General features: G+C 37.1%; 1 protein-coding gene and 1 pseudogene across 2 annotated transcripts in view; one reads left to right on the forward strand and one right to left on the reverse strand.

The window, feature by feature from the left end:
- LOC111397506 (probable ADP-ribosylation factor GTPase-activating protein AGD5) overlaps positions 1 to 2387 on the forward strand; it is an 8024-nt gene extending 5637 nt beyond the window's left edge. Inside the window, exons 8-11 of one of the 2 annotated variants that reach the window (XM_023024470.1) lie at positions 89 to 279; positions 554 to 793; positions 882 to 940; positions 1944 to 2387. In XM_023024470.1, coding sequence (XP_022880238.1) covers positions 89 to 279; positions 554 to 793; positions 882 to 940; positions 1944 to 2091 — 638 coding nt within the window. In that variant the 3' untranslated portion in view covers positions 2092 to 2387. The remainder of the gene's footprint in view (positions 1 to 88; positions 280 to 553; positions 794 to 881; positions 941 to 1943) is intronic. The other variant, XM_023024471.1, reaches the window with a different exon arrangement.
- A 3386-nt stretch (positions 2388 to 5773) lies between these two features.
- Positions 5774 to 11872, reverse strand: part of LOC111397508 — a 7514-nt pseudogene continuing 1415 nt past the window's right edge.

The following is an 11872-nucleotide window of genomic DNA, read 5'->3' on the forward strand; positions in this document are numbered from 1 at the left end:
TAAGAGGTCGAGGATTTCAAATTTCTCTAGATGGTAAATAAGGAGATTAAGCTTGACTCAGCTGAAAACTATACATGACAACTTGCAGCTGCCAGCACATCATTAACAGCTGAAAAAACTGCTCCAGAGAAACCTGATGATAATAAGACTGAGTCTGTTTCTGCTTCCGCTTCTGGAATTGAGGATTTATTTAAAGATTCACCTTCAATTGCTCCTGCTTCCATATCAGAGAAGCCTCAAAAAGATGTTAAAAATGATATTATGAGTCTGTTTGAGAAGGTATGTTGCAGGCTAAAGAATTGTTGATGGATACAGATTCCACTTTTTTTTGTTTTTGTTTTTGTGTTTTTTTTTGTTTTTTGAGTTTCAATGGTTTTACGAATGTTAATTATTCATAAGGCCTACAAGGGCTGGAGTCTAATTTTATCTCTAAGGTTGGGTTTAATCAACTTTTGTGAACGGAGTTGACTATTTTTTTGGATTCCATTCTAGTATTTCCACGTTCTAGCTCTGCTCAAAAACCAATCTGTTGATATCATTGTTTGCATTGCAGTCTAATATGGTATCACCGTTTGCTTTACACCAACAACAAATTGCCATGCTGGCACAACAGCAGTCTATTCTAATGGCTGCTGCAGCTAATTCTTCTGGTGGAATGCCAAAACTTCATCGTAATACACAAGTGCCCAATGGTGCTAACTTGTCCAATCAAAGTTGGCCAAATGTTGAGTACCAGTTCCCTGGAATGATGATGCCAGCTGCTGGAAAGAGCGAGCTAGAGAAATATATGCAGGTAGAATATTGTGTTATTGCTTGCTGCTTCATTAAATATCTGAAACTTTATTTATGCTCATATTTTGGTGTTTTTGCTACTGATCTAGATGGGGAACATGGCAGCAACTCATCCAGTAGGGAACTCTTTCCCTGTCCCGGTTTCCAGGTATGTATTTTGATGTGTTCCAGCGCGTGGAAATCTAAATCTCATTTTGGTGCAACTCTGGAATGTACGATTATTTATTTTCTATATTGAAGATAAAAAATCTTTGATTTGGCCTTCTCATATACCACTTTTTTCCATGTGTATATTTAAAGTATTCTTTGTTAGTGGCACTCATGCTATTTATATTTTTCTCGAGCTGAAGATTAAGGGAAAAATAGAACATTAGACATTTTTGTTCAGTGTTTTTTTTCCCCCATTGTTCCAGACCTCAGTTAGTGACCTGCCATAATGCACTTGAGATGAGCAGTGTGTTTGACCACAGATGCACGTGGGCTGCTTCTATTCTGTCTGCCATTGTCTTTGGTCCGATCAACAATTAAATTTCCTTTTGTAACGTTGACATGCCTGGTTTTCTAGCAAACACTGCCCTCCTTACACAGCATGAGTTCCATTAAAATGTCCGTGCCAGCTGACAAACTGTTTTAGCCATTCTTTTTTCCTCGGTTAGATCAGATGAATCTGAAATGTTAGCAGTTCATAATGATTTAACTCTCTCAATAAGCACGGCCTTCTGGTTCAGGATGTCGTTCAAATTCATAGGATTTATTTTTTGCTCAAGGACAGGTTTTATTTTTAATATTTCTCTTAAAGTTGATATACTGCGAGTGTTATTTTAGTTTGATAATGTACAAGTCCATTAAATGTCCAATAGTATTGCTGATGTGAATATTTACATAATGTCGGCTCACTATATTTAAATTCAAAGGACGTGGTGGTTAATGACCCAAAATGATGACTTCATTAAACTCTTGCTTGTGAACGTACGGACACTTGTAATACTTGAATTTTCTTTATTTAATAGTTATATTTACCCACTTTCATTCATATAAAAATGGGAATACAATACCCTTTTTTCCTGCTCCAAATAGATTTTTGTTTGAGCAAGGAAGATGCAGATTACATAGTATGTTCATTTTCTTAAAAATCTCATTTCATGTTTCAGCATGCATGCCCCGGGACCCAACACTTCTAGCAACGGTAGTACTTCTGGTGTGAGCAAACTGGCATCATCATTTTCATCCGCTTCTCCACAGACAGGAAAAGACTACGATTTTTCCTCTTTGACGCAAGGGTGGTTCTCAAAGCACTAAGAAGCCTAAGATTTTGGTTCAGTCTCAACTCACCACGCTAGAAATTCACCGAAAATGTAGCTATTGGAGTATTTTCTCCAAAATTACTGTTCATAACTACACTTGGAGGAGCAGTTTCAGCTTTTCTTTTGTCTTGGGGGTGGCTTCATTTGTAGTTTTGCATAATAAATCTGTTTAGATTGAACTATTCTTTCTTCTGGTCTGTCTACTCTTGTTCATGTGGTTGAATTCAGATCATAAGAAAAGAAAGCTTATTTACACTTTCGAGAGAAATATATGTTCTATTTTACTGCATATCAGATTTCTAAAGTTTCTGGCTTGAAGGCTCCAATGTGATTTTGTCATTTTACCTTTCATTGCACAAAATGTCATTTTCATTCATTTTTTCAATAAAATGACGATTTTACTCTTATATTAAAAAAAAAAAAGAAAAAAGAAAAAAGAAAAATTACCAAGTGGAAAAATAGTCATTAAATTTTTAAAAAATTACAAAGAAATCATTAATTATTTACTACAACCACTTTCACAATTTATCAAGTTGTCGTTTATAGATTCACATAGCACCACCTTTTGGTTACCATGCCCAACGGACTCTACCACCACGAACCTTGCCTCACTTTCCCATAGTTGTCCCACACATGAATTTGAAAGATTGGAGCACTTAGGACCCATCAATTTTGGTTAGATAGCTCTTGTCGTGCATTGCGTATACAGAGAGTTTTGGAACAAAAATTGAAACAATTGAGGAGATAATTTGTTCAATTAGATTCATACCTATAATTTATTCAATTAGATTCATACCCATTGTTGTTTGGATTTGTTGATGGTTCGATTGATGTCAATTTGGGGATTTAGTGTTGTGGGATGCATGAATTGAATGAGAAGAGTTTGACAAAATGGACGTCGCCACTACCTCATGTTCTAGAATTATAACAAAATGATTTAAGGCAGTTTTGATTGATATGAGACCATGTATAGGTTCGTCGAGGCAAGGGGTAACCATCGATGGTGGTGCGCGATCGTAGGTGGTGTCGAAAGTGGGATTACCGTGAAGGGTTGTATACAACAGTTTAGTATTTTAGTTGTAAATGTGGTTGTTTCGGACAGAATGGTGACCAATACTGTGGAGGAGGATGTTGGGGAGAGTGAGGTGAGGCTGCTGGTGGTGGAGTCTGACGGGTGTTATGGTCGGTAGGTGGTACTATGTGGTTCTATAGGTGGCGGCTTGATGGGGTTGTGAAAGTGGTGGTAGTGGAGAATTTAGGACTTATCAATAATGTTTTGAAAAATTTAGGATTATGATTGCAATTAATTATTTATTTTCTTTTTGTTTTATTTGAATATGAGGTAAAATCATCATTTTATTGCAAAAAAAAATGGATAAAAAGGACTTCTTACGCAATGAAAAGTGAAAATGCTAAAAATTGAAACTCTTAAATAATTTATTAAGTCCCTGTTTGATAGTCAATATTTAGGAAAAAATAATGTTTTGAATTGATTTTTAGGAGAATTCGTGGTTAAAAATATGGAAAATTTTTGAATTTATATACAAAATATTTTATTGGATGAATATGTGGTTGAAAATGAGTATATCTAAAAAAGAAGCGCCAAATAATGATTGTTGCTAAGAGGACAAAAATTAGAAAAGTGGTAGAGGAAAAGTAAAAGGGAAACACTTCACTTTCTTTTATTCACCATTTTTGTCTGGCTTCATGTTATTGGTAAGGGTAACCAACATATCCATCTGCCTGACAACCATTTTGGTGACAATATTTAGGGGTACCCATTACGTATGTATTAGACACGGAAAAAAAAAAAAAAAAAGGAAAAAGAAAAAGAAAAAGAAAACTCTTGATAACTTGGTCTGCACAATTTAAGAGTACCTTGTGACTGCATGCTAATGATCTGAAATTGATTAATTTATATGGGTTAAGTCTGGCTAAGCTTAAGAAAATAAAAGTTATTGTTAGTTGGATTTTGTTTGTAAATATGTTTTGAATCTGTTGAGATTCTATATTCAGATTTATCACATAAATATAGAATTTTCCTCAATCCAGAAAATTCAGTAATGTTAAGTTTGTCCATCCTTAACTGGTCGAGAAGATGTGCAACTAAAGTCATGTCATGATCTTTAGTACTGCAATATTAACGCGTGAAAAGCCATCAATTTGGCCCTTTGGAAGGATATGTTTGCTGTTACATCTCTACCTAAATGACAGGCTATGTGCCTGTTACGCAAGCATCGACACCCTGAAGCAATGAAGCCAACTACCATTGCCTCATAACAAAGCGTCTTGTCGACAAAAAGATTTGAGTCGATAGAACTCCACGAACTTGTTTCTTCTCCTATCTGATGCCATCAGCAGAGAATCAACCCTTTAACCACATTGGATAGGCCTGGAGTCCAAGACAGTCAATGTCCAATGCCTAATACTTTATGCCAACTATAGTCAAACACTTTGAGTCACATGCGATGTGATTGATGTAATATTTTTACAAAAGTCGGAGAGCATCAAAGCTCTCATTTTACCATGTTTAGGGGTCACAGACCCATGTTACCAATGATACGATGTGGTAACATGATTGAGTTTGACCAGTGAACCGTTGGGATGATACTGAGTGTTAAACATACGGAGAGCTTCAATTCATCCCCTTTGCCTATGAATACTTAAACATGGTGATATTGTGAAATTAGTAATCTCACTCTACAAATAAGAAATCCAGATCTCATTTTTCTTCTCCATTTGTGTCACTCTTAAACTTAGTATATTTTATCGTCGTTTTATTGACTTAAGCCTTCCCGTCTTTGCTTGAGTGTGCTTCGATTTTGTGCACTTAACACGTGCATTCCAAGTCAGGGCAGTCACATTCCCTTAATACTGGTGAAGAATTAAGGAAACTAAAACATAGATTTGAGGAGTGGATAAAAGACTATAAAGTTCGGTTAGGGGCAGCAAAGGAATAAGTTCATAGGCTAGGGCACTCTGAAGCTTAAAAACATCGAAGAACATGGTAGGGAAAGAAGAGCGCAAGTTACTAGCACCGAATTATTTCTCCATGGGGTTTCAGCAAAATTGCTGATTATTTTTGAGATTCCAATTAGTTTTAGCCTATTCGTGTATAGTGCATTGTTGAGAATTTAGTTTCAGAACTCTCATCTGTATTAGTCAGTGCTGAAAAACAGGTAAGAGGTGTTCAATTTCTCTGACAAATGAAACAGCAAGCAGCTTTAATTTGCTGTTTATCAGTCTTCTTGAAAACGTTTAATCCTCTTTGTAGCTTATGCTAGTAACTACATTATTTAAATAAACTCGACCACAGTAAATGCCCGAATACTATCCAATCAGTTGATCTTCTTGCTGCTTCTAAGTTTTCTTTTGCCTGTTGGTCGTATTGGTTGACTTGTTATTACATCATCGTGAGGTGGGCTACATATTCTTCATCAAAATTGAGCATAAAAAGGTTGAGCCTGCACAATGTAATATGTCGCGGCTTTAGCAAATTGAAGATGTTTGTTATGGATTTCTTAGCTAAATCATTAACAGGTTGAATTACTGAAAATAATGTACTTTTACAACCATCCTTTTGTTCATTGACTTGAGAAATCAATAGTTTATAGAGGTATTATAACTACATAATTCAGGCATTCACAGCACATTACATTGAGCGAATGAATCTCAATTTATGATCCTGACACAAACTTGGTGGCATAGACCCATGCAATGTTAGCCACAAGTTTGTTGAGGTGGTCCAATAGGTTCTCGAGAGGGTATTTTCCAGTGACGATAGCTTGTACGAAGAATCCAAACATGGAGAACACAGCCAATCTTACATTCTTGATTTCCTTCACTTTGAGCTCACAAAGGTGACTGGGTCATCAGCTAGACCAAGATGATCCAAGTATTGACCACCGGGGTAGAGGTTGTTGCCTTCTCAAACTCTCCAGGAAGACCATTGATTCTAAATCCTTCAACAAGTCCCATTTGAACAACTTGGAAGCCAAGCACTGCCAGAATGCTTTGAGCGTGAACAAGATTAGGGTTGCCCAAATAGTTGAGTCCACCTTCAGAAAAAATTGGAGCTCCAGCCTTGAACCAAACTGGCTCTTTGAAGTCTCCTTTGACCCATTTTTCAAAAACTTCAGGGGTGATGCTGTTGGATAAATTTAATACTTTAAGTTACCGGATCTTTCATGTTAAATCATCAAGAAATATAAGAATTAAAGCGGAAGTATACCTGAATCAAACATGGTTAATGCAATATGAATTTAGCGGTATGATCTTCCAAATCTACACGCAGTCTCCTTTTCCTCTCTGTGATGGGATGCAGTAGAGAATGAATAATTCGTTTCGTTGCGTGTGATCTGGGGACCATAACCTATTTATATAGGGATGCCCTTTGACCTAATTCGACCCATCATAGAATTAGGACTTGAGCCCGGTTTCTACACATATGTAAATCCATACTTTAATTGGATACATTAAGGCTCAAAATCGAAACCTTATTAGATCACTTAAATCGGGCTCAACCGAATTCGATAGCCTATAATTTAACACACAATTATTCACACATACAAACCCATCTTTAATTAAAAATCCTTACAATCTCTCACTTGAGCTATATGTGTCACTTTATAATTGTGCATTAAACATAACCTTATGAGTACTCAGAATTTCGCTATCATTACCGAATGTATCCCCAAACAATCCCGTCCATCAATTATATCAACATAGGATCAAAGCAGCTTTCGCTACTTTCACGTAGCTAAACCCATCAATGGTCACGTATATCAATATAACCGAATGACATGGATTAAGCATGGAAATTACATGTAATGTGATCTGTAACATGCCTATTTCCAACTGGTCCACCTTAATACCTTAATGAGATCATTTTAAATAAGTTCAGAGATAATTAACCAAATAACTTTATAATTGAAAATAACTTTAACTTTAAACCGTATCCAAAATAACAGTACATGTGTCCAATATGAAAAGCAAAAATGCAAACTTTCACTGAAACTAGATATCCTCAAGAGACATTACACCCATATGAGCAGTGTGCTCATGAAAGACCTTGGGTAGCAATCCCTTAGTAAGCGGATCCGCAACTATGGAGTTTGTCCCAATATGCTCTATTGACACCTATCCACTCTGAACTCTTTCCTTAACAGCAAGGAACTTGATCTCTATGTGTTTTGACTTTGTCGAGCTCCTGTTGTTATTGGAATACAACACTGCTGATTTATTGTCACAAAATATCTTAAGTGGTCTTTCTATATTGTCCACAATGCGCAGCCCAGTGACAAAATTGCGCAGCCATATTCCATGATTTGATGCCTCATAACACGCTATAAACTCCGCTGCCATAGTGGAAGTAGCTATAAGTGTCTGCTTAGCACTCTTCCATGAAATAGCACCTCCAGCAAGCAAGTAAATATAGCCTGAAGTGGATCTCCTACTATCTTGGCATCCCGCGAAATCGGAATCAGAATAACCGATGATCTCCAACTGATCCGATCTCCTGTATGTGAGCATGTAGTCTTTTGTTCTCTGTAAATACTGCATGACCCGTTTGGCTGCTTTCCAACGATCCATTCCCGGGTTACTTAAATATCTCCCTAGCATCCCAACGATGTACGCTATATCCGGACGCGTACAAACCTGAGCATACATCAGACTCCCTATAGCTGAGGAATAAGGAATCTTCTGCATTTCTTTAATTTCCAAGTCATTTTTAGGGCACTGACTTACTGAACTTGTCACCTTTAGCCACAGGGGTGTCACGTGGTTTACAATCTTGCATGCCATATCTTTTAAGTACCTTTTCGATATAGCTCTTTTGTGATAATCCAAGAATACCTCGAGAACGATCTCGGTGTATCTGAATTCCTAATACAAAAGAGCCATCATCAAGATCTTTCATCTCAAAATTCTTTGCTAGAAATCTCTTGGTTTCGTGCAATAAGCCTATATCGTTGCTGGCAAGCAATATGTCATCGACATATAAAACCAGAAAAATATACTTGCTCCCACTGAACTTGTGGATATACAATCATCAACCAAATTCATCTCAAAATCAAATGAGATGATCACCTGATGAAACTTGTAATACCATTGACGAGATGCCTGTTTGAGTCCATAGATGGATTTCTTTAATTTACAAACCATTTGCTTTGCATCGTCCGATACAAAGTTTTCTGGTTATACTATGTAAATTGTTTCTCAATGTCACCATTGAAAAATGCTGTTTTAACATCCATCTGATGTAGCTCAAGATCGAAATGCGCTACCAATACCATTATAGTCTTGAAAGAGTCTTTCGAAGAAACCGGAGAGAAAGTCTTTTTATAATCGATGCCTTCTTTCTGTGTAAAGCCTTTTGCGACAAGACGAGCCTTATACCTCTCTACATCACCTTTCGAATCCTTCTTGGTCTTAAATATCCATTTGCAACCAATGGGTTTCGCACCTTCAGGCAATGGAACGAGGTCCCATACGTCATTGTCCTTCATGGACTTTATCTCTTCATTCATATTGAGAGTTAGAACTTTCCATGGCTTGACGGAAGTTGATCGGATCATCTTCTACCATTCCAATATCAACTTCATGTTCTTGAAGAAATACGATGTAATCATTCGAAACCGCACTTCTCCTCTCTCTAGTGGATCTTCTTAATGGCATTGGTTCTTGAGGGTGTAGAGTTTATTCTTCTGGAACAATTTGTTGATCTTGAGAGGGAGGTATGACATTGTCTTGATCCAGAGTTGCTTGTTGAACAATATCAGGGATAGAAACCTGATCATTGTCAATGACAATTGGAGGAATTTCAACAGATTCCTCCTCAAAGACAAAGCCTGTAACCCTTTCTCCCCCCGCAAACTCAACATCCTCAAAGAACCTAGCATTTTCTGTCTCGAAAATTGCCTTAGTTGTGAGATCATAAAACTTGAAACCCCTGAACCTTTCAGAATATCCAATGAAATAGCAATTGATGGTCCTTGCGTCCAGTTTCTTTTCATTTGGCTTATAGGGCCTTGCCTCAGCTGGACACTCCCAAATATGTATATGCTTCAAACTAGGCTTCTTGCCCGTCCAAAGCTCATATGGGATTTTATCAGTAGTCTTAGTTGGAACTCTGTTGAGTATATAAGCTGCAGTCTTTAATGCTTCACCTCAGAGAGATTCTGGTAAGGTAGAATGACTAATCATACTCCTCACCATGCCCTTAAGCGTTCTGTTTCGTCTTTCAGCAACACCATTCATAGTGGACGAACCCGGCATAGTGTACTGTGGGACGATACCGCATTCCTCTAGGAATTTAGCAAACGGTCCTGGACGCTGTTCACCTGAACCGTCATATCTGCCATAGTATTCACCCCCACGGTCAGATTTGACGCTTTTAATCCTTTTGCCGAGTTGGTTCTCAACTTCAGCTTTATAGTTTTTGAACATATCCAGTGACTGTGATTTTTCATGAATGAGATATATGTAGCCATATCATGAAAAGTCGTCTATGAACGTTGTAAAATATTGTTGACCATTCCAAAAATCCGTAGGGAATGGTCCACAAATATCCGTATGTATAAGTTCTAAGACGTCCGAAATTCTATTGGCTTGAAATCTCCTTTTATTAGTTTGTTTTCCCTTTATACAATTGACACACAAATCATAATCTGTGAAGTCAAGAGGGTCGAGAATTCCGTCAGACACAAGTCTCTCTATTCTCCTTTTGGAGATGTGACCTAATCTCTTGTGCCACAACGAGGCAGAATTCTCGTCGTTTAATTTTCACTTTACACCTCGAGTACTTACATGCAAGGTTTCATTATAAGAAGCAATTGTATCAATTGAATAAAGATTATCATAACCTGATAAAGAACCGGAACCAACCAATTTTGAATCATGAAACAAACTAAATTTTCCATTTCCAAAAGAACAAGTATAACCGAATTTGTCCAAAACAGAAATAGAAATCAAATTTCGTCTAAAAGACGGTACAATAAATGTCTCAACAAGATCCAAATAAAATCCAGTCTTTAACAATAATCTAAATTTTCCTATTGCCTCTACTTCCATTCTATTGCCGTCGCAACATAGATGTATCTTTTACCATCACTTGGTTTTCGGCAACTCAGGCAATCCTGCATAGACATACTGATGTGAGTTGTTGCACCAGAATCTATCCACCATGTATGTCTAGGTACCGAAGTTAAATTAACCTCAGAACAAACCAAATGAAGAAGAGTACCTTTCTTTACACGCTATGCGTGGTAATTGGTGCAATTCTTCTTCTTATGACCTGCAGCTCCACAGAAGAAACAACCGCCTTCAGTTGGTTCCTTATGCTGTTTCTTTTGCGGTGCCGTACCTGCAGCTTCCTTATTAATCTTCCTTTTCTTGTTGCTTTTGTCCTTAGAGGTGGTGGCTAAATGAGCACTTTCTGTCTTTTCATGCTTCAGTCTTTCCTCTTTCTGGACACAGTGTGAGATGAGCTCATTAAGGGACCATGAGTCCTTTTGACAGTTGTAGCTCACCTTGAATTGACTGAAATGTGCCGGAAGGGATATCAGAACCAAGTGCACTAACAAGTTTTCAGATAAATCCAACTTGAGTGCCTTTAGTTTTGAAGCAATGTGAGACATTTCCATAATGTACTCCCGAATGTTTCCTTTCCCTTTATACCTCATTGAGACAAGATTTGCCAAAAGTGTACTTGTTTCAGCCTTTTCATTCTTGGCAAACCTCTTCTCAAGGTCCTCAAGGAAACCCTTAGCAGTAGTCACCTTATCGGTCATAGTGTCCCGGAATGCTTCTGGAATAGCACGCTTCATGACCATTAAGCTTATGCGGTTCGATCGTTCCCACTTTTCCATCTCTCTCTTGTCATTAGAGGTACTCTTATCAGTAAGTGCAGCAGGTTGATTGACCCGTAAAGCAAGGTCTAGGTCCATGACTCCGAGAACAATCATAACGTTCTCTTGCCATGCCCTGAAGTTTGTGCCATTTAACGTTGTAATTGAATTGATGCTAGCAGAGATATTAGCAGCAGAACCTGAAACTGAATTAGAGAACATTTATTATGAATAGCTCACATGAATATCTTTAATATGCAAATAATAATAATAATAATCTCAAATAGTGGTAGGGCCCATCACAAGATACCAAGCACAACATCAATATCCAGTTTTTGGACAGAGATATTGACTTGTAAGCGGTACTCTTGGCGTAGTGATCAAACATTGACAATAAAACAACGTGTCAATCAATAAACCTTTCTTTACACCGATTTATTGATCACACATTAAACCAAATAATCGTCACACGTTTATCACCACAGGTGCACGTGTATTCGGCTAAATATTGACCTTCCTTTGGGCCGACCAATATTCCCATAAATAACATGTGCACAAACACTTTTTAACATTCTAAGTTAGTCAATTTTCACAAGAGAGGTTGCTTTAACAACATGTTGCTTCATTTAACTAACTTTCGAATATTATATCTCTTTAAAAGAGTCTTTAGTACCGAAATTTGAGAAAGAGAATCACCAATTTTACATATTTTGATTAGTTTTAAACTTTAGGGGCCTTAGGATTAATAATTCAAAACTTTAAAGGGTCAAAATTAATTAATTTCAAACTTTAGGGGTTGAAATTAATAAACTTGAAACTTTAGGGACCAAAATTAATTAATTCAATACTTTAGAGGATCAATTAAAACAAATTTTAAAACTTTAGGGGCCAAAATTGACCAATTCAAAACTTTAGGGATCAAATTTT

This window comes from Olea europaea, chromosome 7 (assembly GCF_002742605.1).
Source record: "Olea europaea var. sylvestris chromosome 7, O_europaea_v1, whole genome shotgun sequence".
In the NCBI taxonomy this organism is placed as follows: Eukaryota; Viridiplantae; Streptophyta; class Magnoliopsida; order Lamiales; family Oleaceae; genus Olea; species Olea europaea.